Source organism: Teleopsis dalmanni, chromosome 1, assembly GCF_002237135.1.
Source record: "Teleopsis dalmanni isolate 2A chromosome 1, ASM223713v2, whole genome shotgun sequence".
Lineage (NCBI taxonomy): Eukaryota > Metazoa > Arthropoda > Insecta > Diptera > Diopsidae > Teleopsis > Teleopsis dalmanni.
Window position 1 is genome coordinate 159,921,848 of NC_051846.1, and position 26,078 is coordinate 159,947,925.

General features: G+C 28.8%; 5 protein-coding genes across 5 annotated transcripts; 3 read left to right on the forward strand and 2 right to left on the reverse strand.

Annotated features, from left to right (window-relative positions):
* Window positions 1-2,081: 2,081 nt before the first annotated feature.
* Window positions 2,082-6,322, reverse strand: LOC119666570 (UDP-glycosyltransferase UGT4-like). Its single transcript, XM_038075852.1, has 3 exons — window positions 6,220-6,322; window positions 3,032-3,656; window positions 2,082-2,967 (listed from the first exon to the last, which is right to left on the reverse strand). The coding sequence occupies exons 1-3, from the start codon at window positions 6,320-6,322 to the stop codon at window positions 2,082-2,084; spliced, it is 1,614 nt and encodes a 537-aa protein (XP_037931780.1).
* A 2,421-nt stretch (window positions 6,323-8,743) lies between these two features.
* Window positions 8,744-10,064, reverse strand: LOC119669044 (outer dense fiber protein 3-like). The gene is made up of 5 exons (XM_038078774.1): window positions 9,971-10,064; window positions 9,753-9,900; window positions 9,397-9,699; window positions 8,993-9,246; window positions 8,744-8,929 (listed from the first exon to the last, which is right to left on the reverse strand). Exons 1-5 carry the CDS (start codon window positions 9,971-9,973, stop codon window positions 8,801-8,803), a joined length of 837 nt encoding a protein of 278 aa, XP_037934702.1. The 5' UTR covers window positions 9,974-10,064; the 3' UTR covers window positions 8,744-8,800.
* Window positions 10,065-11,452: 1,388 nt separating this feature from the next.
* On the forward strand, window positions 11,453-13,652 carry LOC119666571 (UDP-glycosyltransferase UGT5-like). Its single transcript, XM_038075853.1, has 2 exons — window positions 11,453-12,155; window positions 12,746-13,652. Exons 1-2 carry the CDS (start codon window positions 11,479-11,481, stop codon window positions 13,650-13,652), a joined length of 1,584 nt encoding a protein of 527 aa, XP_037931781.1. The 5' UTR covers window positions 11,453-11,478.
* Window positions 13,653-17,311: 3,659 nt separating this feature from the next.
* Window positions 17,312-20,115, forward strand: LOC119669656 (UDP-glycosyltransferase UGT5-like). Its single transcript, XM_038079644.1, has 2 exons — window positions 17,312-18,017; window positions 19,166-20,115. The coding sequence occupies exons 1-2, from the start codon at window positions 17,341-17,343 to the stop codon at window positions 20,070-20,072; spliced, it is 1,584 nt and encodes a 527-aa protein (XP_037935572.1). The 5' UTR covers window positions 17,312-17,340; the 3' UTR covers window positions 20,073-20,115.
* A 3,329-nt stretch (window positions 20,116-23,444) lies between these two features.
* LOC119666572 (UDP-glycosyltransferase UGT5-like) lies at window positions 23,445-25,579 on the forward strand. Its single transcript, XM_038075854.1, has 2 exons — window positions 23,445-24,121; window positions 24,673-25,579. The coding sequence occupies exons 1-2, from the start codon at window positions 23,445-23,447 to the stop codon at window positions 25,577-25,579; spliced, it is 1,584 nt and encodes a 527-aa protein (XP_037931782.1).
* Window positions 25,580-26,078: the final 499 nt, after the last annotated feature.

Here is a 26,078-nt window from a genome sequence, read left to right on the forward strand (position 1 = left end):
TCAACTCGAAAGTTTGCTTTTAATTGTTAAAGTTATTTGTTTTTGATGTGATAATGAAAAAAATACCTATTGTGGTATATAAAATTTCTTGAGAAATATATTCTTATTTTGAGAAATAATAATAATTTTGTTAAAGAAAAAATCACTAAGCGCCAATATTTATTGACACCATTAGGAAGAACATGTAGGGCGATGTTTTCTCCTAAAAGTGTGCTCGAAGTAATATTGGAGTAACATCGAAGTAATAATGAAATTAGAGCTCATTGGGTGATGATCGCTCTCCCTAAATATGATAACAGCACTTGAAATTAGTTTCTCGATTTAATGATATTTTACTTTTTTTTAGGAAATGATATAATAATAAATATTGATAGGAAAAATTCTCATTTATGAATACATTTCTTTTTTTTGATTTTTAGTCGACATTCATACGATAATTTTAATTATTCTTGACGCAATTTGTGAACAGATTTCAGTATAAAAAACCGTCTTATATCTTTCCAAGAACAATTGTAATAATACTCCACCCAGAGGAAGGCATCAAACAAAGTTTAAAACGTCAGCGATATTTATATAGAGAACTATATAAAAATAAAAACTAATTTCCAAGCTTATTTAAATAAGCCTTTTCAAAAAATAGATAATTTCTTATATTTCTTATATATTGAATTAAACATTTTCAATTTTTGCGAACACCTATTTATTTTGACGTCTTCGTTTGAAGATTCTAAAAATTTTTATAGACAACAATAATCTGAAACAATCTAATAATTTGAAATAATAATAATCTCGCTAATTTGGAGAATACAGTGTGCGTAGTAAAATGTTCCAACTTAACTGTACAAAGTTTTAGAGCAAATTGGTCTATTCTTATTATCTGTTTTTCTAGTTCTTATCACAGAGTATTACAGAAGAATTTGTGTTCAATGTAGAGGGTAATACTGTTAAACTTTATATTTAATTTAAACACAATAGCATTTTGCCTTGATACATTTTCTACTAATTTTTACTAGATGGATATGAATCCTTAATTTGATAATACGTCATCTTCTACGCTACAAACTATCAACTTTAAAAACAAGGTAGAGCTAATCTGTGCTATATCAGGTGAATAGATAGAAAAAATAGAAAAAAAAAAAATAGATAGTCAAAGAATTTTAAATGTTGTTCATGTATTTTATTCTATATGTCAAAGTGAGGGTTAATAGTGACATTTTTCCGGTAATTATAATATTCTATTTTTCGAAAAATAATGTATACAGTGCTCCAATTACTCTCTTAAGATATTTAAAAAATCTACCATTAAAAAAAGTAACCAGGTAATCAATAACCATTTGACCGTACAGTCTTTGCTTTCTTCACAGTTCTTTTATTTCTTTCAGTCCGGTATTTTGACAGTTCTATGGTCTATGGAAGTGTATTCGGAGTTGATTTAGTATTATAAATTTTTATTTTATTAATTCTTGAAAAAAGTTGGCTTTTTTTATATTTTATTTAAACTGAAACATCATTGAATAGTCAAAATGATTGCACTTTTATTTCAAGCTTAACAAAACCATAATTTGGAATATATTTTTACAAATAATATTTACAAAATAATAAAGTATTTCTGTGGAAAAAATAAATAAAGCAAGCATAAAAATTTTTAAATGAATGAGGTCGACTGATAGACTGATAGAAAATTCTCAAGACATCAACTTTTAATCATAATTATTTCTGAACTCATTTTAGAAGAATGACCTTAAAATGCTTACAACTTAAATGTTCCATTTATTAGTAAGTTTTGGAGATATTTTGACCCTTTTCGATTATGCCTGTCTTTTAAATCTTCTATTTCAATGAATATTGAATACGGACTCCCGACACTATATTTTTCTTTTTTGTACCAATGAAACACCTGTCAAAGTATAACACAAAGCACTTTGTTTATATCATATAAAAAATCTAATAAAGATTTATGATTTATTACATATTTATGAAATGATTTATTAAAATAAAAACTATTTATATTTATTAAATGCAAATAAATATACCTATATGACTATTGCATAATATAAAACATAAATAAATTAATTTTTAAGTTAGTCTAATTTAAGTTTCTTCTTCTTTAATTTGTTTATAACTAATTTAACCAGCTTAACAATTACTATGCTTATTAAAATTAAAATCAATAATAAAAATAATATAACATCTAACGAGAGCAGTTGCCAAACATTTGAATGTACTGCAGGGGATTGTAAATGTGTAGCTCCCTTATGTCGCAGTACATATTCTACCCAGTAAACTGCTGTCTGACGTGGTGTCATAGGTCTGTCGCGATAAAGCACAGAGAAACGTTTGACAGCTTCAATATATTTCGAATTCAAAACTACTTCTGTTATTGTATTCTTGAAATCATTCGATGTAATGTTTGTATGATCCATATATAAACCATATCCAGAACGTTTAACATAACGAGCATTTTGTAGTTGATCACCAAAAAATGGTATGCAAATCATAGGTACTCCATGATACAATGATTCCGCAATACTTCCTTGACCAGCATGTGTTATAAATAGTTTAACATTGGGATGAGCTAATATATCGTCTTGAGGTAACCAACTACTAAAGTAAATATTTTTCGCAATACCAGGTACTTTGGCATTTTCCCACTTCCACAAAACATCATAATGTAAGTGGGAGAGTACTCCGAACATGATTTTTGCAGTATTTTCAGTAACATGTGAAGGTTTCACATTTGAACCAAGACAAAAATATATTACTCCATTTTCACTATTATCTAAAATATCTTTTATATCAACAGGTAGCGGATTTGGTTTTTCTTTTATTTGTATACCACCAATTTCAATTACAGCCGGTACATTTGGTCTTATTGGTCCCTGACTAAAGTGATGATTGGTAAATAAAAGAGATATATTTTTTCTTATATCATTTAATGATGGATGTTGGTGTGCAGGAAAATGCAATCTATATATAATAAAAAAGAAGAAAATTAACAATTAAATTATTATACGAAATATAAAATTGTTACCTGTAAAATTTTTCAAAACGGGTCTCTAGCGCATAATTCATAAGGGTATGACCAAACGTCGATGCATAAAAATTTCTTAAACGTGCTTTGAAACTCATGGGCTGTGATAGGCCAGTAAAAAATGATGGCACATATGAAATCTCATGTGGGTTGCCAATCATAGATTGAAGTGGAAATATAGGCTGTACAACTGTTGATATTATAATTGGGCATTTAAAGTGAGCAGCAACGCCCAGTAAAACATCATTTAATCGATAGCCAAATATCACCAAATCAAAAAATGTTGAGTTATGATTGTTGAGGAATTGTTGTAGTTTATGATGTGTTATTAATGATTCACACTGCTGTATATTTTCATCCATCCAGGAAGTCATCTTGTGCAAGTTAGATTTGGATTGGTTAATCATATCACTTAAAACTGCTTCATTCACTGATATATCGATATGAATATAGTTGATTTTTGAATTTTTGTGTACATTGGGTAAGGTGGCGACTACTGTTACATTGTGGCCTCTTTCCGCCAATGTCTCGGCAATAGCACAGTGTATAAGCAAATGTGATTTTATTGGAGCTGGAAAGAAACCTAATATATTTGCAGTGCGAATGTTTGGTAATAATAAAATCACTATAAACAATGTGTGAATTGTTTGAAAATACATTTTACTGCAAGGAAAGAACTGAACTGTGTCAATGCCAATAACACACTAATTCCAGCTATTTAATATTATATATTTAATCGTCTTAGTTTTAAATGTAACGAGCAAAGAAATTGGGTTGATTATACTTCTTATCATATTAATAGTATTGTAAGATAGTAAGTAAAAATAAACGATAGTATTAATAACAATATACTTCCATAAATACTTGGGTACTCGTTCTCATTCGTATCAAAGTTATCGATAATTGTTTCTTGTTGAGACTTTCCCACTGAGTAGCATTCGAACAATATCAGTGTAAAAAATAGTTCACCAATCTTCGATTTCAGGCTTTGTAGGGAGAGGTAATGGTTTTCATCACAGAATGTTTTGTTTTTATTCATACATAGATAAGAAAGATATTGATAAGTTACTTTAGTACCGTTTTGAATACACTCAACGAAACTGATTTCAATAAAATTTGACGTAAAGTCAAATATGCAGAAAATATTTTTAATAAAATATAAAAATTAAAGATTTAAAAATAAAAATATAAGATTTTTTTACTGTAAGTCACTTTTGTTCCAAATTAATTTTTACGTGCGAATATTAACAATTATTATTTTATTATTTATTTTATTATATTATTTATAGATTCCCAGAAATGCGTACAGCACTTACAAAAACTTATAGAATTTTACTTAAAATCTAAGTTGACAATAACATACATGTTGTGTGTCAGATTGGCATACAAAAAGTGGTGCATATAATTAACATTATTATTTATATTTATTATTCTATAATTAATATTCTGTAACCTAAAACACTTTTCAGAAGACAGCAGTGCTATATCAAAAAATACATCTATGTTCTTTAAAAATGGGGCATACATTAATAATGTGATATATGTTGTCTATTTCATGACAATTATAGAAATAACGTTTTGATATTATTACGTTTATTAAATTCTCTGACATTTAATTTAAAATGATCGTCTCAACATTTAAAAAGTACACTCGATATGTGCTGCAGCTATGGGTACATGTCATGAGACCCCGATCTAGCATTCGCGACAAAGAATTCATGTTCTCTACGTTTGTATAAATTTTTAATATTATTGTGTAAAAATTTAAGATTCATACTATGAATACTGGTTAACGAAAGACCCAGTTCTAAACACATATTTTCCCTTTCTTTGGTGCAATATATGCCTTTGTCAATCTTAAGTTCAGGTAGTATTCGAGAAAACCTTGTGGAGGGGATATTAAGAATTATTCTTACATTTTTTCTTACACATTTCGTTTACACTGAATCTATGAATTACGCTGGTAAACCCGTTTTTAAGTGGAGCATATAGATTGGGATGTTTGTGGTTGGAAATGAAATCTTTTTTATAAAAAATCTAGAATTTTTCCACTGTTTCATAATGTTTGTAATCCCAAACTTGATCATGGTAGAGTACGATTGAACTTGTTGCTGTGTAGAACATTTTTGGTTTATTTGCAAGAGTTGTCTAAGGATTAGAAAAGTACTTCACCCACGTGAATATAATTGTGCTATCATCTATTGGAAGCTTATACGTTATAAGGTTATAAAAGGTTATACGTAATTAATATCCCAAGGTATTTATATTCATTGACTGTTTCTACCTGGCTTTTTCTAAACTTTTTCGACAAGACTTAATTTAGAAAATTTCTGAAAATTATGATCTTTGGTATATCTCGATTCGCGATAAGATTCCATTGTGAAGAATACCTAATATTATCATTGGTATAACAACTATTACTTTATTTATTTTAATAGTTTTAGAAAAAAAAGCAATTTTATAAAATCAAATAAAATATAATCTTGATTTTGTTAGTATTCTTCGTAAGATCTATGGTCCGTTACTAGTTGGGGCGACTATCGCATACGAATGAATCACGAACAGTATGAGCTTTATCACTACATTAATATAATACAGCGAATTAACATCAGCGGCTTCGCTGGCTTGGTCATGTCGTGAGAGTGAATGACGATGTTCCAGCGAAAAAGATACTTGAAGCAGTAGTTGGAGGAAAAAAGCGTAGAGGTAGACCGTGTTTCCATTGGAGTGATCAAGTTGAGGGAGCACAAACCGAGATTGATGTACGAAACCCGATAACGTGTTATTATGGCCACATAAGTGAGTAAGGTTTTGTTAGTAAAAATCAATTTTATTTAATAACCAAAACGTATTGTACAGAAGATAGCATCTTATACAATGATATTCATTGTGAGAGACTGAAATATTATAATAAAAATTAATATTACATAATTGTAATTGTCATTTCGATCAAGTCTTTATTTTGAGTATATTTTTTGGATCTTGCTATGGTGTGTACAACACATATAATTTCATTGAAATATTTACCAAGAACCTTTTCACAATACTGAATCCTGTATAGATTATTGAGACAGTTTTCGATAAATTGTCGGTATATGAGCTGTAACAGCACGACCATAGCTTCATTGATATTCGTTATCAATGTATCACCATTATCCGCATAAGCCCGTCCTCTTACGGAGACTCACAAGAAAAAGTAAGTGGTGGAGAATTCACATCACCTAAGGGTGAAATCATTTGTCTGAAAAATTTCTTGAGTAACGAAGCCAAAGCAATACGTGTTGTGAACATTGTGATATCATTCAGTTAAAACCACTTATCTTCCATATTTAAATCATCAATTTCACATACAAAAAATTAGTAATCAAAACGAATTGAATATAGCTATTTGAATTAATGGTTTGTGTGACACCTTTATTGTTTGCAAGAAAGTACGGATCCATTAAAACTTTTTGTGGATGCAATGGTCTTTTGGCTGTTAATTGTGGATTATCACAGTCTCAGGTGAGACATATTTAATTCTTAACAAAACCACTAACGCAAAATGTACCTGATCATATATAGTAAGATTTCATCATTTAAATTTATTGAGCACTTGTCAAAAGATTCATATCGCAAAATAGCACAAATCTTAAAGTTAACATATAATGCTATGGATGAGTTTTGATATACATATATCACTTAAATAGTGCAATTTAGAACAATGTAAGGAATAATGCAATTTTAATTTAAAAGTAGTATTACAAATTTAAAACTTTTTGACTAAAAATATGCTATTTTATACAATATTATTGTTATTGCAAATATAAGATAGTTAGTCAAAGTCAAACCTAAAAGCATAGGTTTATAGCTAGTCAGAAGATTGATAAATATTTTCGCGGTAATATGGTTGCAGATTTCTAAGGGCAACTTCTAATTTTAAAAGTTCGTACATTTTATATATAAATTTATTTAAATATTAAATATTCGTAAATGTTATCAATAAAGGCTTTATTATGGGTAGCGTTATTATATATAATAATAATAAATAATAATAAATTTATTTCTTTTTACTAATTTATTTTACAATATTAAATAAATTTATAGAAAGAATCAAGAATGTAGAATTGTATCATAGGATTCGAACGTAGACCCTATGCTTTAATATATTTAGATAACGTCTGTAGTTTAAATTTGAAATATTTTTCTACCTTACTTTTTTTAACTTTTTTGTTTTTAAACCGAAAACAATACTTGCTTGTGACATTACTCAAACTAACGCATAAAACACCGCTATATAAATACCATTAACTAACATAATTATTGTTACGTAGCTTTAGTTGTTCTTTTTGTACAAAACTATTTTATTCACAACGAATAAGTTTTTTATTATGAGTTTAGAGCATATTTAATTCTATTTAACTTTTTCATTTTTTTTTTGTTTTTAATTAATTAATAATTAAATTAAATAATAAAGTTGATGCTATTGTTTGGTTGTTTTTAATTAAAGATAAGTTCTTTACCAAGCTTTACTTAATATATAAAATAAATAAATTAATTAGTAAAACGAAACTGAAAAATATTATTAATTTGCTTTCTGACTTGTTAAAGTGATTATAGAATTAAAGACTTGCATAAACTTCGTGTAGTAGATTTATAAAAAATAGGTATTTAAATCAAATTAATATACAGTAACACATAATTTTGCCCAGATGCAAATATCGCTAAACAATATCGTAAAGCGTGCTGCCAGGTCTGTCAATCAATATCACCAAAACCAAGCCTATGGGTTTGAATTCAAACTGCTCAACGAATTTCCAACTAGATGGCGTTTACAACGAAGATGTTCAAAGTTTCTACTACCTGGGAAGCTACATCTCCAATAACGGTGGCAGTCGCCAAGACATTAAATACAGGCTATTGAAAGCGAAGGCTATCCAACAACTCACAACGCACTAACATACGCCTATAGGTACAACGCAAATGTAGAGCCAATTTTACTAGATGGTGGCGAAAGTTGGAACTTATCGGCAAGCGACGCATAACATCTGCAAGCCTTTGCCAAACGCTGTCTCCGACGCATTCTTCAAGTATTCTAGCCAGCAAACATAGCCAATAGTAAGCTCTGGTTTAGAGCGACACGCAAATACAGATGGCTTAGACATACTTTAAAAAAACCCGCTGATGATTTCGCAAGTTTTAGAATTCAACCCTCAAGGAAGTAGAAGAGCAATACTTGAAAAGACAAGAGAAACAAAAGAGAGAGAAACAAAACGTCTTACATTAAATAGAGATCAGTGGAAACTATTTGTTACGGCCCTATGTACCACCTAGGAATAAAAGCATTAAATATTATATACAGTAAAAAATATAATGACGAAAAGTATAATAACGGAACAATTATTATGCTAGTTAAGGATTTGGTGTAACAGTGATTTATTCGTATAAGACTATATAACAGTGATCGATTACTGTTATATGAAATAAAAAATATTTGGTAGTTATATTTGATAAATTTAATAATATTTTATTTAAAAGTGCCAATGTACTTTTATAGAGGGCTGGAATAACTTGGAATATAAAAAATCATATCGAATTCTATAAAATCATCTTATCGCTATATTTCATATATATGGTATATATGGTAAGTGTAATTAAATTTAAAATTATACGAAATAATCAACTTTTATTGCTTTTAAAAAGGTTTATGTTTTATTGAAAAAATTACTGGAATTAATAAATAAAGCGATTGTATCTAAACTTATTTTTTTATTCATTCATTTTGCAGCTTTAATAATATTTAAATGGTTTTCCTAAATATTCAATGCAAGTAGGGAATTCATGAGCCTTGCGAACGCCAAGATATTTACTATGTTTCATCAAAAATGTAAATGCCGGCGAAGTTTTATGTACATTAACCTTAAATAAAAATTAAAAATAAAATATTGTTAATTTTTCTAAATAACATATTTTATGACTTACTCTTTCTGGACAATAATAGCCAGCACCCGGAAAGTGCTTTTGCGTGGTAATTTCGTGGTAGCGATCACGAAAAGAGTATTTTGGATAATTCCTCTTGCTCGGATCAACTGGAGTATAATCAACTGGGGATGGAGTTTTAAAACCAATATCGAAAAATGCTTTTCCACGACCTCTCATTGTAAAAGAAGGAGGATTTTTAATTTTCGTATCAAAACTACCACCTAAAAGCGATGCAATCTTAAACACATCTGGACCTATATAGAAATAGACTGGTATTATTTCGTGCTAAAATTTCAATTAATGTAGAAACATTTTTTTAATTATATTACTTTTACGGATTATGGATTAAAGATTAATATATATATATATATATATATATATTTAGTCATTGAACCATGTTTTACCTGGAGTAACAAAAAGTTCCTTTATTTTTCGCTTATAGCCGAAAGTATATTGTGGGATTGTTCTTGCACTGAAACCATCATCCACTATATAAGTAAAAGGTCCAGGTGTTTCAGGTTTTTGCTTACGTTCTGGTAACCCTCGAATTGTAGGAGCATTACATGCCGCTTTACCTCTACGTGACAGGCCAGTTAAATCAAACGCAGCAGGACTAGGGTTTCCAATAGTTAGTTTCTGTTTATATTTCCTGCCAATATGATAGGCGGGAGCTGCTTTCTTTGTGGAATACTCCAAAATTCTACTGCCTGTGTTGAAATAGATTTAAATATATTTGTAAATATTAAAAAATAATGCTTACCAATAAAGGATTGTAAATTCACAAATTTTGGAGAAACTTCTGCTGCTATTTTTTTCTTGCGAACATGAGGTGTCCATGGTTTTTGTACTACGCGAGGGTTTGGGGGGCATATAGTTTTAAATTGAGGAAAATCTGGTTCGACATAAACCTAAAATATATTTTATTGAGAATTTTTTTATAATATGTTAAGAATTTTTAATAAATTAAATTAATATTACCATTTTATTCAGTATTTGCTATACAATTGCGAAATATATGAAAAGTTAGTGAAAAGAATTTTGGTAACAATATCTGCTGCATAAAAATAATATATGAAATATTGTACAATTTTAATTCAAAGAAAAAATTTTTCTTTTAAAATAAAATATTCAATGGTAACTTTGTTAAAAGATATTCTATACATTATCTACTATTGTACTCTTATGCAACTTATATTTTGGTTAATATCTTTGACAAAAAACCAGTCCAATTTTTCAATTTTTAGACTTAAAAATACGGACTTGTCCTAACGTTCTCAAGAGCATTCTGTACGGAATATGCCACAAGAAAAAGTTTGTGATCTGCAGTTGGGATTATCTATTCTGGCCGCCAGAGTTTGTTGCTTCGATTTGTTTTAGTTCATAAACTCAAGTCAAGAAATAGGAAGCATGTATAGATGTGAAGGACAGATAATAAAGATAATAAATAAAAAAAACCTAATAGAAAATTTATGAAAAAAATAGGTTTAATCATTCAATTTGTAAAAGTGGATTCGGTGGCATGAATATTGGTGACACATCATGAAGATATTTTTGAGAGCCAAATGTATTTATCATGATTATATGTTGAACTATTAAATCGATCCAAAGGAACGATTTATAGGTCTAGTCATTCTATTCATTACTAGTTCATAAGATATAGTTTGAAATGTATGCATAAGAAACCTTAACAATATTTTAACAACATCCAGATCATTTCGAATGATTAATATAGAAGCATAAATAAGATGTTTTTAAATATTTTTTAATACGAGTGCATTATAAAATTCATGGTTTATCCTAATAAAGAGGATCGATTTCTAGTTCTAATCAGTTCTAGTGATTTCTAGTTCGCAAGATATAGTTTGAAATGTATGCATAAGAAACCTTAACCATATTTTAACAACTTCCAGATCGTTTTGAATGATTAATATAGAAGCATAAATAAGTTTTTAAATATTTCTTAATACGAGCATATTATAAAATTCCTAGTTTAATGCTCTCTTTCATAGAATATATATTTCATTTAATTTTATATATAAATATTATTAAATTTCATTAACACTGTTTTGTCTTATCTTCTAAATAATCGATCGATAGCATTTATATCAGTTTTATTGTTGTTTAATTTGTAATTCAACTTGTAAATTTGTAATTCGAATTGTTTAATCTTTATAACTCGCATTAACCTATTATTTATAGTAGTACTAATTTTTTTTCTTTACCAAATTATTCAAACGGTGCAAACATGAATAAACTTTATACATACATATATACTCATAAATTAATTAAGAAATCAAATTAATTTAGTTTCTCTCGCATTATAAACGTTTCTCTGTCTTTCTTAAGCAGTTCTCGTCTGCTTAATTTTACAAAAATGAATGATACGAGAAGCGCTTTAGCATCAGTTCTATTTCTAAGTATATTTCGCAGAGAAATTTCAGTATTGTTTGAACTCCGGTATTGAGTAGTTCGATTTATAAGTCAAAATGTTTGAACGGGTGCTGTTGCTGTCTTTCATGTTTACGTTAGTTTTAATTTGTTCACTACCAAATGAAACAAATTCTGCAAATATACTTGGATTTTTCCCGGGTCCTTCAAAGTCACATTTTCTCATACACAGTTCTATAGCTGATGCTTTGGGACGTGCAGGACATAATGTTACTGTTCTCTCTGTGGTGCCAAATGTAAACAAAAATGGCAAATATAATTTCATTCATATTAATTCATCTACTTATACGGATGACTTTGCAACAGAAATGATAAACAATCCACAACCCGCCTATAAGCTTATGAGTCATATGTTAAGCAATATCATGGAAATGGCTAATGAGACTATGGGACATCCAACAATGCAAGAATTCTTAAAAAATCATAAGAAATCATCATTTGATCTCATTATACATGGTTATTTCATGAATGATTTCCATTTTGGATTAAGTGCACATTTCGATTGTCCAACAGTGGTTTCATTTATGGTACAGCCTATGATCGCCGTCAATAGTTTGGTTGGAAATCTGGAACAAATTTCGTATGTGCCCACTATTTTTAGCAGTTTAAAGCAACCGCTGACATTTTTGGGACGAGTACAAAATTTCTTAGCTTCAATGCTAGAGAATATGTTACTGATGCCTTTACTTAAATACGAAAATAATAAATATTATAGGTATGATAATTATTAATTAATTTTAATTTATTAAAATTTTAGAAAACATGTGTATTAATGTTATAACTGTTTGTTTAAAACATTTATTAATATATATATAATAATAATTGAGTTTTCTTCTTATGGTAATCCAAAAACATAAAGAAATTATTTATCACTGAAACCAAAAATAATATGCTATTATTACGAACATGTGGACTTTGCTAACACTTTTGTTTTGAATTTTTATGCTTATCATTATTGTCAGTTATTTCTTCAGTAAGAAAATAATATTTCGTATAGCAAACAAAATAGTCTATAATAAATATATATTTTATTTTTATCACTTATCAGTGTGTGAGAAATGTATAAAACATAAACTCAGCATGACACAGCGAAAATTCTAAAGAAGGCAAAGCTACTCGAGAATAATTTATACTAAATGAGTATATATTAACATAATTTCATGTAGAAAAGATAAAAAAAATTAATTTAAGTTCTTTACATATTTTGTTGTATAAAAACGCATAAAATTCATATATTTATAAAGCTTATGTCAGACAGATTAATAATATTATCGGATTTAATAATTCCTTAATATTTAATTTCAGAACGTATTTTCCAGATGATGAGTATCCCTCTTTGGATGAAGTCAAAAAAAATATTTCACTCGTATTCACTAATCATCATTTCAGTCAAGGACCTATTAGACCAAATGTACCTGCCATGGTTGAAATTGGTGGTATACAAATCAAAGAAAAACCTGATCCATTACCTGAAGACATAAAACAACATCTTGATAGTGCTAAAAATGGAGCAATATTTTTCAGTTTAGGATCAACTGTTAAAAGTTCACATGTACCAAAAGAAAAAACAAAAATGTGGTTTAATGTATTATCAAAATTACCATACAAAATACTCTGGAAATGGGAAGAAGCTGATGCTCCGGGCTTTTCAGAAAATATTATTTATAGAAGTTGGTTACCTCAAGATGACATTTTAGCACATCCAAATATGAAACTTTTTATAACACATGCCGGACAAGGTAGTGTTGTCGAATCACAATTCCACGGTGTACCAATGGTGTGTATACCACTTTTCGGTGATCAGCCAGCGAATGCATTAAATGTTATACGCGAAGGTTATGGTGTTTCATTAGACTATATTAATCTGAATGCAGAGGACTTTAAAAATACCATTGTTGAAGTTCTAGATAATCCAAAATATGCCAACACTATAAAGCAGTTCTCAGTTTTATACAGAGATAGACCTATGTCTGCACGTCAAGTTGCAGTATTTTGGGTTGAGTATATATTACGTCACAAGGGAGCTAAACATATGCAATCTCCAGCAGTATTCTTGAATAACTGGCAGTTATTATCATTGGACGTTATAGGATTTTTATTGGCTGTTTTGTTTGTAGTAATTTTAATATTTGTTAAATTATGTAAGTTAATTTGTTGCCGTCGTAAAGGAAAAAGTGTTGGAAAGTCTATTAAAACAAAGAAAAATAATTAGATTTTTATATAAATAATTGTTTTATATTAAAACATGTTTGTTTGCAAAATATGAACAAGTTGTGATGATTGATTGTAATATAATATATACTATTCTATAAAGTTTTTACTTCCGTTATTTAAGAATTGTTTGCTTCTCCCGGTTTATATGTAAAGACGTAATCTTATTCGGTATATAAATATATGCATATAAAATATTTAATAAAAGTATTAAAATATATTTTATGTATAATGTTAAGATGTTGAAAATATTTTGTTATTGTGTATCTGTTTATTTTGCCACCTTGAAGGTTAGTTAGTTTGTTAGAACAAAATCGTAATCTAGCTATAGAATAATTAAATTACTTAAAGATTTTATCGTTAAATTTCAGTACTATACTCATTGTAGGGAAATTATTTATCGTATACATACATAGGAACAGATGATAATTACTTGGTACCAGTTCTAGCCTAAAAAGCTCCCGGAGATTTTGGCGAGTCATTATTGGTGTGTGTGGACTAGCGTTGTCCTGATGTAAAACATTTTCTTTCCTATTGCCCAAAGTTAGTCGTTTTAGGCTACTGCCTTCTTCAGACGGTTTAATCGTTGATACTACTATTTCGAGTTAAGAGTTGAACCGCAGTAGAGTATAGTAGATGATTTTCTGCCAATTCTACCAAATACATAGCAAAACTTTCAAGGTCGTCAAACCTGGCTTGGTCACCATTATAGCCGGTTTACCAGTCACTTTTCTTCACCATTCACCAAGCTTCAGAAATGGGTCGATTTGGTTGCGATTCAGCAGCGAGCCGCAGATGGAATTTCGGTTCATGAGGTTTTTTTGCGTTAACTCGATTGCGTCATTTTGGGCAATCTAAGCAGTGCATACATAATGGTCGGATTCGACAATTTCCATGATTTAATCGACATTTTCGACAATTGGCCTTCCAGTGCGTGGTGCTTCTTTGACATCGAAATAACCGGAACAGAATCGACGAAAAGAAAATTGTGCCTGATTGGTACCAGAAAAAAGATAAGAATTAATTTTCCATAAAGGCTTTTTTCTTTTGACAGTACCAACGCATGTAACTAGATGTTGGGTAGCCAGTGATATACCAGTGATGTAGTAGTCCCCTCATAAGCCTAGAAAAAAAACGTGTCTCTCATAGGACTCATGACTTTAGCATAACAGTTAAAAAATTTTAATGTCATAGTTTCGTTGGTGGTTTGGTATAAGATACGTTCTTAAATTAATATTGCTAGCAAATCGGCACAAGTAATATATATAAAAACTTAGTAAACTTACAGAATTATTTAAAAATGTTGAGCTTACAAGCAAGAGTTTAGAACAACAGGCTTCAAAAACGCCCCTTAAACAGTGAAGGAAAGTAATAGCTTAAAATTGAACCTGTTTTCTAAAACATCAAAATACCTCTACGAACTAAACGTCAATGTGGACAATTCTTAACCCAGAATAACAAATCTGACAAGTCAAGAACGAAACTGCAGATAATTTGGACATTAATTGATTAATCGTACTAAGAGAGTTTGCAAAAAGTAAAATTTTATTAGTATTATTATGAATAATAAGTTTGTGATCATTAAAAAAATATTAATTTACAAGAGCATTTCTTTATATTATTGTATATAACACACGCAAATTCTTGTTCCTTATGTCCTGCTGTCTCCAAATGTATATTCCTGATTTTAAAATAAAGTAATTTTTATAACTATGTATTATTTTATGTTATTCCCTTTTTGTCTTTATTCTTTACAATTGTTTCCTTTTTAGGTTTTTCATTCGAGTCTTGATAGTACATAAGGTAATCTTGCCTAAGGCGCTGATAATACTTAAACCGACACTGGTTTAATGACTTTTACGTTTAAAGGTTCCCTTTAGATTATCAGAATATCTATTTGGTATTCAATAATGATGAAATTCGAAACTAAAACAAAAATTGTTTTATTATGATTTTTATCAACTGATTATATTTTTTAATAAAACTATAGCGGTTCTCTCTCGGTTGTACAATAAAATAAAGAAAGAGAGAGAGAGAGAGGGATAGAGATAAAAAACAAAACTTGATGAAAATTATTTTTAAAATGTTTTGACCGCATCTTGACAACTTTTTTGAAATGTTTGTTTCAAAAAAATATGTAAAATATAAAAATAAATGTATTTTAGAAATACATTTCAATTCAATTTAAATATACATGAGCTATGGTCCGCGCAGATTTAAACCGTGAAAAGTAACCGGAATGACATCCGGTTACACAAAGTTCAATTAGCTCAACTTTTGTAGCTGTATGAAAATTTATATTCAAACCACATTCAGTGACTGAGTATATACCCAGTAGAAAAAGTGGTCTTCGAAGACATTGTCTTCAAGACGGTCTTTGATACCGCGTCCGCATGTTCAAGCAAATTTGCAAAACAGTTGCTCAAAACATGAATGTAAATACTCTTTCTTTGCTTTCTCTCTCATTTTTAGTGTTCATAGCAATGTATTTGAATTTTGCCTCAGATGAAGCTGTGAAGTGACGCAATAATTTTGAAGTGTAGTAAATAAACATTTGTGAAATAAATATTAAAAAAATCAAAATGAATAAAGAAACAAAATCATTAAACTATGAAATATTAAAAAAAATAAATTAAATCAAAACAAATTAAATATTGACTTAGTTCCTGGAAAATATATTGATATTAATATTGAAGACAATAATTCCAGTGAAAGTTGTTTTAGAAACGAAACAAAGGATGTTGAAAATAAAAAAACTGAAAACACTTGTGAAAAATTAGCTGGTATATTTAAAAACACAGGATTAACAGGCATTGTGGTAATGATATTTTAGAACTCTTAAGATCAGAAGGTTTAATTGTATCAAAATCCTCTTCAAAACATATAAAACTTCAACAATTGATGATAGCGAAATGCTATAAATTATTTTATATTAGTTTTAGTTTATTTTAGATATGTTAAGTTATATTAAGTTAATTATTTAAATTAATTTGCATTATGTTTAATTTAATTTATTATTACTGTCTTAATAAAATTTATAATAATTTATAATAAAATTTATAATTTACTTCTAAAACTTTTAATTTTGAATGTAATGTAAAAAATTATTATATAAAATAAATAAAAGTACAAAATACAACAATTTCTTTCTACTTATTTAAAGAGAAAATTGAAATTTATTTAAAATTTAAAGAGCAAAATAAAAGAGTAGAAATAAAAAAAAGGGTGAAAAAATTATATGAGCACTGCACTAAGAGCGCACAACTTTCTGTCGAATGCGTCCGTTATGCAAGACATGGTCTTCGAGACGGTCTTCGAGACATGTACGCAAAAATTCATTGAAGACATTTGGCTAATTTGTATGAAAGTGTCTTCAAAGACCGTCATACATTTGGATCGATCGGTCTTCATGTATGTATCCATGTCTTGAAGACGTCTTCGATGACGGATCAATCCGTTTTCTACTGGGATAGAAAATCGAGAAGCATTACTCACTTACCCTCAATAGAATATTATGTAGAAAATAATCAGAATTCTCTTCTTTCTTTGTTATAAAAGCGCTCATCTGCTCAGTTCTGTACATTTAAGAGTTACGAGTATTGCTTCAGTTGTATTTATAAGCAAATTTTTCGTTGAAATTTTAGTATTGTTTGAACTCCGGTGTTGAGTAGTTCGGTTGATATTTCGAAATGTTTGATCGATCATTATTGCTTTCGTTTGTTTTTATTGTAGTTTTATTTGTCTCATTGCCAAACGAGACCAATTCTGCAAATATACTTGGATTTTTTCCGGGTCCTTCAAAGTCACATTTTCTAATACACAGTTCTATAGCTGATGCTTTGGGACATGCTGGACATAATGTTACTGTGCTTTCTACGGTGCCTAATATAAATAAAAATGGCAAATACAATTTTATTCATATTAATTCATCCACTTTTGCTGACAAGTTTGCTAAAGAAATGATAAATGATCCACAACCTGTCTACAAACGTATGGGTCAAATGTTGACCAATGTGATAGGAATGGCAAATGAGACTATGGGACATCCAACAATGCAAGAATTCTTAAAAAATCATAAGAAATCATCATTTGATCTCATATTGTATGGCTATTTTATGAATGAATTCCATTTTGGATTAAGTGCACATTTCGATTGTCCAACAGTGGTTTCATTTATGATACAGCCTATGTTGTTTTTGAATGATCTAGTTGGAAATCCGGACCAAATTGCGTATGTCCCGACAATTTTTAGTGGATTAAAACAACCGTTGACTTTCTTTGGGCGAGTACAAAACTTTTTGGCTTCAATGTTTGAGCGTTTGGTACTGAAGTCTTTACTTGATCACGAAAGCAATAAATATTATAGGTAAGAAAATATTAAAATCATCATTTCATTTTTTATCAATTCATATTTAAATTAAATGAATTGAAATTTCTAAACCTATGTGAAGAATTTGTGAAAGTTTTAGTTAGGACCTTTTATTTCTTTATATAAAAAAATTGTTTTACGTGATGAAATTACTCGTGCTATAAGAAAGCTTAGATCAAATAATAATCATCATCAAACAAATAATAATATCCGTTTAATATTCTTTCACATATAATCAAAAAGATAAGCAATGTAAATATCAACATAACTATAGCTATAGCAGTAATAGATCTGTGATTGACCGCTTTCATGATCAGCATTGTTCTGATTAAGAGCCCCATTACTTTTTACCACCAGGAAAGCAACAATGTTGTTGACAATAAAGAAAACAGAATAGGAAAGCTATTTATCGCCTTAATAAGTTTGGATAAACACCGGCGTAAAATCAGACATCTATTAAAACAAGGTTTATTTATTCAAATATCAAATGAAAAATGAAGAATTTTACCAAGCGTGGTTTATGTGATATATTCAATATATGATGCCCAGATTCTTATTTAATGAAGATTTGATAACATGTTAAAAGGAAAGAAATAGAATAAGTATGTGTATTTTTCCCACATTATATATATAAAAATATTTGCATATATGTATTTGTAATTTAAAACTGATTGGATGAATAATAAGCGTTTGAATTCATACCCAATATCACTAATTATATTAAAAATCTGGATTATCCTTAAGTATTCATTAAACATTTTTACCTTAATCATTATTGCTAGGGGTTTCGCAGGTAAGAAAACATTTCTCACCTAGCTAACAAAATAATAATTATAATTAGTTTGAATAAAAAAGATTGTGCTAGTAATGCTTATCAATACGTGAGACCACTTTCATACATTATTTAACCAATATGACAAAGCGAAAATTTCAAAAAAAGTAAAGTAACTTTGAAAAAAACTTATCAGTACACGCGTTCTCGATGTTTGATAACAAGTTTACGCTTAGCTACTGTAGCCTAATATACTATATATTTGCAATAATTGCTTTATGTTCAATAATATTTGCATTAAATTTATGAATAAAAATATATTACTAATGCTGTTATTATGATATTCAATAACTATGTTATATTTTAATTTCAGAACGTATTTTCCAGCTGATCAGTATCCCTCTTTGGGTGAAGTCAAAAAAAATATTTCACTCGTGTTCACTAATCATCATTTCAGTCAAGGACCTATTAGACCAAATGTACCTGCCATGGTTGAAATTGGTGGCATACAAATCAAAGAAAAACCTGATCCATTACCTGAAGATATAAAACAACATCTTGATAGTGCAAAAAATGGAGCAATATTTTTCAGTTTAGGATCAAATGTTAAGGGTTCATTTTTGCCAAAAGAAAAGGCAAAAGTGTTGTTTGATGTATTATCGAAATTACCATATAAGGTACTCTGGAAATGGGAAGAAGCTGATGCTCCGGGTTTCGCAGATAATATCGTTTACAGAAGTTGGTTACCTCAAGATGATATTTTAGCACATCCAAATGTGAAACTATTTATAACACATGCCGGTCAAGGTAGTGTTGTCGAATCACAATTCCACGGTGTACCAATGGTGTGTATACCACTTTTCGGTGATCAGCCAGCGAATGCTTTAAATGTTATACGCGAAGGATATGGTCTTTCATTAGACTATATTAATCTGAATGCAGAGGACTTTAAAAATACCATTGTTGAAGTTCTAGATAATCCAAAATATGCCAACACTATAAAACAGTTCTCAGTTTTATACAGAGATAGACCTATGTCTGCACGTCAAGTTGCAGTATTTTGGGTTGAGTATATATTACGTCACAAGGGAGCTAAACATATGCAATCTCCAGCAGTATTCTTGAATAACTGGCAGTTATTATCATTGGACGTTATAGGATTTTTATTGGCTGTTTTGTTTGTAGTAATTTTAATATTTGTTAAATTATGTAAGTTAATTTGTTGCCGTCGTAAAGGAAAAAGTGTTGGAAAGTCTATTAAAACAAAGAAAAATAATTAGATTTTTATTTAAAGAATTGTTTTATATTAAAACATAAGCATGTAAACAAAATATAAAATATAAAAATAAACTTGTTATAAATAATTGTTTCGCTTCTGATATATTCTTATCTATACAACTTTGTGATTAGAATTAAAAAAAATTTTTTTTACTTTTACTTTTGTTTTTTGTTTTAATGTTTGTTATGACTAAAAAGCCTTTTTCTAAAAAGATAACTTTTTGTTACATTAATAAATATCAATAAAAAATTTATTTATTTACTATTTAAATACTATTTATGTAAAACTGTTTCCACAGTTTTTGAATTTAATATTGTTGATATAGTGCTATATAAAGTTGCCAACGTTTCAAAGGTTTTAGTACATCTTCATCGTGGAGGGACCATTAAATAGCAGCTTACATAGGAATAGTATATAGCTTGTGCAGATGTTACCGGTATCCTTTTTTTTGTTCATTGTTCTATTTATATGTTTTTAAATGTTATTACTCCAATGTCAGTCACTTAATGTGAATTCTTTTTCTCTTTATTATTCTGATGTTATCAACGTTAAAGTCAAATAGTAGATATAGAAAGAAGTCAGCTCTTTTTAAATGAATCTACAATTTTACGTGATTGAAGTTTGTTGTCTTCGCTATTTCCTGAAAGCTTCAAGTCAGTTGCAAAATTTCATAGAGCTTTTGGTGACTGGCTGATCATAATTAGTTAATTAGATGATCCATAATTAGATCTTTCACAACTGTTTCGACATGTTTTTGCAGTAGTTTTGCCTTTTTATAATGTAGTAAAGAATCATATAACATATTTCTTCAACTGTTTTCACGGAGAATGTAGCTGGAAATGTCATCTTTTAAGCATTTTTTAAACGATAATAGATGTCGTATATAGTATATGGATATCAATACATTTAGTGATAAAAAACGGTGGATACATATCATATTAGCTAATATGTATTAACAAACACAGTCTGTCTGATGAGACCGGTTCTAAAAATATTATAACCGCAGCGACATTTATAAGTGAATGGTGTAAACTTTTTCTGCTTGCTAACAAAATTTGATATTTCAGTGTGACGATATTTTATTATACATAATGTTACTTTGTGTATATCGGTAGAAATATATACATGTTTCAAATTGAGTAAAAGTGGTACAGAAACATACGAACTGTTAAAAAATGTGTGTAAGAATGAACGCATGTTCATCGCATCAAGTTTTTGGTTGGTTTAATAGATTCAGTGAAGAATGACCATGATAACGATAATCTAGTACGTCTCTATTCTTATTTATTTATTTATTACAATTAATTACAAAATATAAAATCTTGTAACTAAGGTAGGAAAAACCAGGGCTAGCTGCCTGGGACTTCAACTTGGATATTATAAATTAAATTTTATTGACTAGATTGCAGGCTTTACTATATTATATATCAAAGGTATATTTTTAACAGTAATTGTGTTTAATAGGCTGGTAGGTAAGATGTTTGGAAAGGTATTACTACGAATAGTAATCAAAAATAGAGTAATTGTTAAGTACATGATCTATGGATGGTATGCGATTACAAAATGGACAATTTGATGACTGATCTCCACGCAAAAGGTTTTTATGAAAAAGCTTTGTATATCCCATACGCAATCAGATAAAAATTTGACATTGTTGACGTGAGCATAATTGTGGGTATATTATTTTTAATCCACTGGTACTGATCGACTTGTAGCGATGGTTGTACACTGACCATGCCATAGCCCATCTATATGTTTATTTATAAAGATTAATAGGTTTTTTTTTCGGATATATTGAATAAGAACAAGGGAGAGCGAATGGCAACAGAGGCAGCTTAATCTGCTAGTTCATTTCCTTTGATTCCTGCGTGCCCAGGAACCTACATGATTTTAATTTTATTTGAAAAATGTATACAATTATTTCTGATAACGCAGATAAGTTTTTTAGCTTCAATTGTAGATTTGCTGTCTGTACATATTAGAAATTTATACGTCTCTAAAATTAAATGAACATTGGGAAGGTTAAAAAATACGTTCGAAGCGACCACTGTGCCAATACAGAGAAATGTAAATGTAAAGTCTAGAGAATTTTGAGCAAAGATTTGGGAAAACGCTACAGGTTTATGTACGCTTCTTGTTGCGAACTCTAATGGAACTCAATAAAGACCAGAGAGTTATGCATTGCGAAGATATGTTAAAAACATTTTGAATGAATCCTTCAAGTATGTCAACAAAGTAACTGGTGACGAAACGTGGTGATTTCAGAAGATTCAAACAACTTAATTTTTTTCTTTTCCTTCAATATAGTATGTGTTGCAGGCACTGATGGATCAAAATTAGAAACATTAGTTAATTCCTCGGATAACTGCTTACAAACAAAATACTACTGTGATATGATTTATTTTTTAGATGGTAATTTTTTTGTAATAAAAATCACTGAAATCTGGGGTATGTTCCACTACATAAAATAAGTAATATAATTACATTGATTTAAGAATTAAATACATAATGACTTTAAATGATGTTAAATTGACAAAATTTTAGATCTATTTTATACTAGAGTGTGAAGAAGAGCTATTAACTTGTAAATAGTACTCTTAAACTAAAGTAGTCTGTTATTTTCAAAATTAAATGTTATTGCTAGATCACGAATATTTGTATAATAGGAACCATTAGGCGTTTCCGATATAGTGTTTGTAGCACCATTGACCGACATGCACTGAAATTTTATCACTATGTTCATGGTGACGATGTTGGTTTCACAAGTAAATCGGAATGATATTGCAAAAAGTTCAAAAAAAAAAAAGATTAAAGATAACCAAATATTAAACTGGTAGCAATATTAAATAAACTACGATTTAATCGGAATGATAATCATATTAGAAGTTAATATGAAGAAATACTATGAATAATATTGAGAAGAGTAAATATTCTTACAAATGTTTTTAATATGCAAATATTTAAATAATATAAAAATATGTAGTTTTATTTTTCCTTTATTATATGTAATATTATTTAATGAAGAAGTATTGAGTATTTCATTTAACGCGCTACCGTTTAATAAGAATAATATTGAGTATGTATATATTGAATGACTTTTCATTTTATAAAGTACGAATAGTCCATTTATACGAAGGCTCGTTTTTGATCATTAAAGTAGCATTTTTTTTATAAAATTTTACAATTAATGATGAAAATTAAAATTAAAATTTACACAAGTATGTTTTAGTGTTTTTTAATCAACTGACTAAATTTTTATGATTTCGTGTACGAGTATTGTTCAAGTTTTCAGTTATATTTATAAGTAAATTTTTCGTTGAAATTTCAGTATTGTTTGAACTCCGGTATTGAGTAGGTCGATTGATAGTTCGAAATGTTTAATCGATCCTTACTAGTTTCGTTTGTTTTTATACTAGTTCAATTTGTCTCACTACCAAATGAGACAAATTCTGCAAATATACTTGGATTTTTCCCGGGTCCTTCAAAATCACATTTTCTAATACACAGTTCTATAGCTGATGCTCTAGGACGTGCAGGACACAACGTTACTGTTCTCTCTGTGGTGCCAAATGTAAACAAAAATGGCAAATACAATTTCATTCATATTAATTCATCCACTTATACGGATGACTTTGCAACAGAAATGATAAACAATCCACAACCCGCCTATAAGCTTATGAGTCATATGTTAAGCAATATTATGGAAATGGCTAATGAGACTATGGGACATCCAACAATGCAAGAATTCTTAAAAAATCATAAGAAATCATCATTTGATCTCATAATATATGGTTATTTTATGAATGAATTTCATTTTGGATTAAGTGCACATTTCGATTGTCCAACTGTGGTTTCATTTATGATACAACCTATGTTGTTTTTGAATGATCTAGTTGGAAATCCGGAACAAATTTCGTATGTGCCTACCATGCTTAGCAGTTTAAAGCAACCGCTGACATTTTTGGGACGAGTACAAAACTTCTTAGCTTCAATGCTAGAGAATTCGTTAATGATGCCTTTGCTCAATTACGAAAATAATAAATATTACAGGTATGATAATCATTAATTAATTATTTTACTCTTAATAATATATGTAATAACTTACTGGCACTGATACAGATATTTAAAAAAATTAAAATTTTAGAAACCATGTGTATTAATTTTATTACTGTTTATTTAAAACATTTATTAATATATATGTAATAATAATTGAGTTTTTATTTTCTTATGATATTTCGAAAACATGAAGAAATTGAAACCAAAACTAACATTATCGATTATAACAAGCATTTGGATTACGGTAACACTTTTCGTTACAATTTTTTAAATAAATTTTTTAAATAAAAAATAAAATATTATTTATATTAAAATAATAAATAATATATTTTAAAAAAAATATTTCTTCTAGCAAACAAAAAGTCTATAATAAATATGTATTGTGTAAGTAACATTTATAAATTAAGCTACTTGAGATTAATTTATGCTCAGTTATATTTAAATAAATTTTATTATAGATAGAAAAATTTGATTCATATATTTACTAAGTTTATGACACAAATGATATTTTTTGGATTTAATAATTCCTTAATATTTAATTTCAGAACGTATTTTCCAGCTGATCAATATCCCTCTTTGGATGAAGTCAAAAAAAATATTTCACTCGTGTTCACTAATCATCATTTCAGTCAAGGACCTATTAGACCAAATGTACCTGCCATGGTTGAAATTGGTGGCATACAAATCAAAGAAAAACCTGATCCATTACCTGTAGACATAAAACAACATCTTGATAGTGCTACAAATGGAGCAATATTTTTCAGTTTAGGATCAACTGTTAAAAGTTCACATGTACCAAAAGAAAAAACAAAAATGTGGTTTAATGTGTTATCAAAATTACCATATAAAATACTCTGGAAATGGGAAGAAGCTGATGCTCCGGGCTTTTCAGAAAATATCGTTTACAGAAGTTGGTTACCTCAAGATGATATTTTAGCACATCCAAATGTGAAACTATTTATAACACATGCCGGACAAGGTAGTGTTGTCGAATCACAATTCCACGGTGTACCAATGGTGTGTATACCACTTTTCGGTGATCAGCCAGCTAATGCTTTAAATGTTATACGCGAAGGATATGGTGTTTCATTAGACTATATTAATCTGAATGCAGAGGACTTTAAAAATGCCATTGTTGAAGTTTTAGATAATCCAAAATATACCAACACTATAAAGCAGTTCTCAGTTTTGTACAGAGATAGACCTATGTCTGCACGTCAAGTTGCAGTATTTTGGGTTGAGTATATATTACGTCACAAGGGAGCTAAACATATGCAATCTCCAGCAGTATTCTTGAATAACTGGCAGTTATTATCATTGGATGTTATAGGATTTTTATTGACTGTTTTGTTTGTAGTAATTTTAATTTTTGTTGAACTATGTAAGTTAATTTGTTGTCGTAGTAAAGGAAAAAGTGCTGGAAAGTCTATTAAAACAAAGAAAAATAATTAGATTTTTATATAAATAATTGTTTTATAATAAAACACGTTTGTTTGCAAAATATGAACAAGTTGTGATGATTGATTGTAATATAATATATACTATTCTATAAAGTTTTTACTTCCGTTATTTAAGAATTGTTTGCTTCTCCCGGTTTATATGTAAAGACGTAATCTTATTCGGTATATAAATATATGCATATAAAATATTTAATAAAAGTATTAAAATATATTTTATGTATAATGTTAAGATGTTGAAAATATTTTGTTATTGTGTATCTGTTTATTTTGCCACCTTGAAGGTTAGTTAGTTTGTTAGAACAAAATCGTAATCTAACTATAGAATAATTAAATTACTTAAAGATTTTATCGTTAAATTTTAGTACTATACTCATTGTAGGGAAATTATTTATCGTATACATACATAGGAACAGATGATAATTACTTAGTACCAGTTCTAGCCTATAAAGCTCTCGGAGATTTTGGCGAGTCATTATTGGTGTGTGTGGACT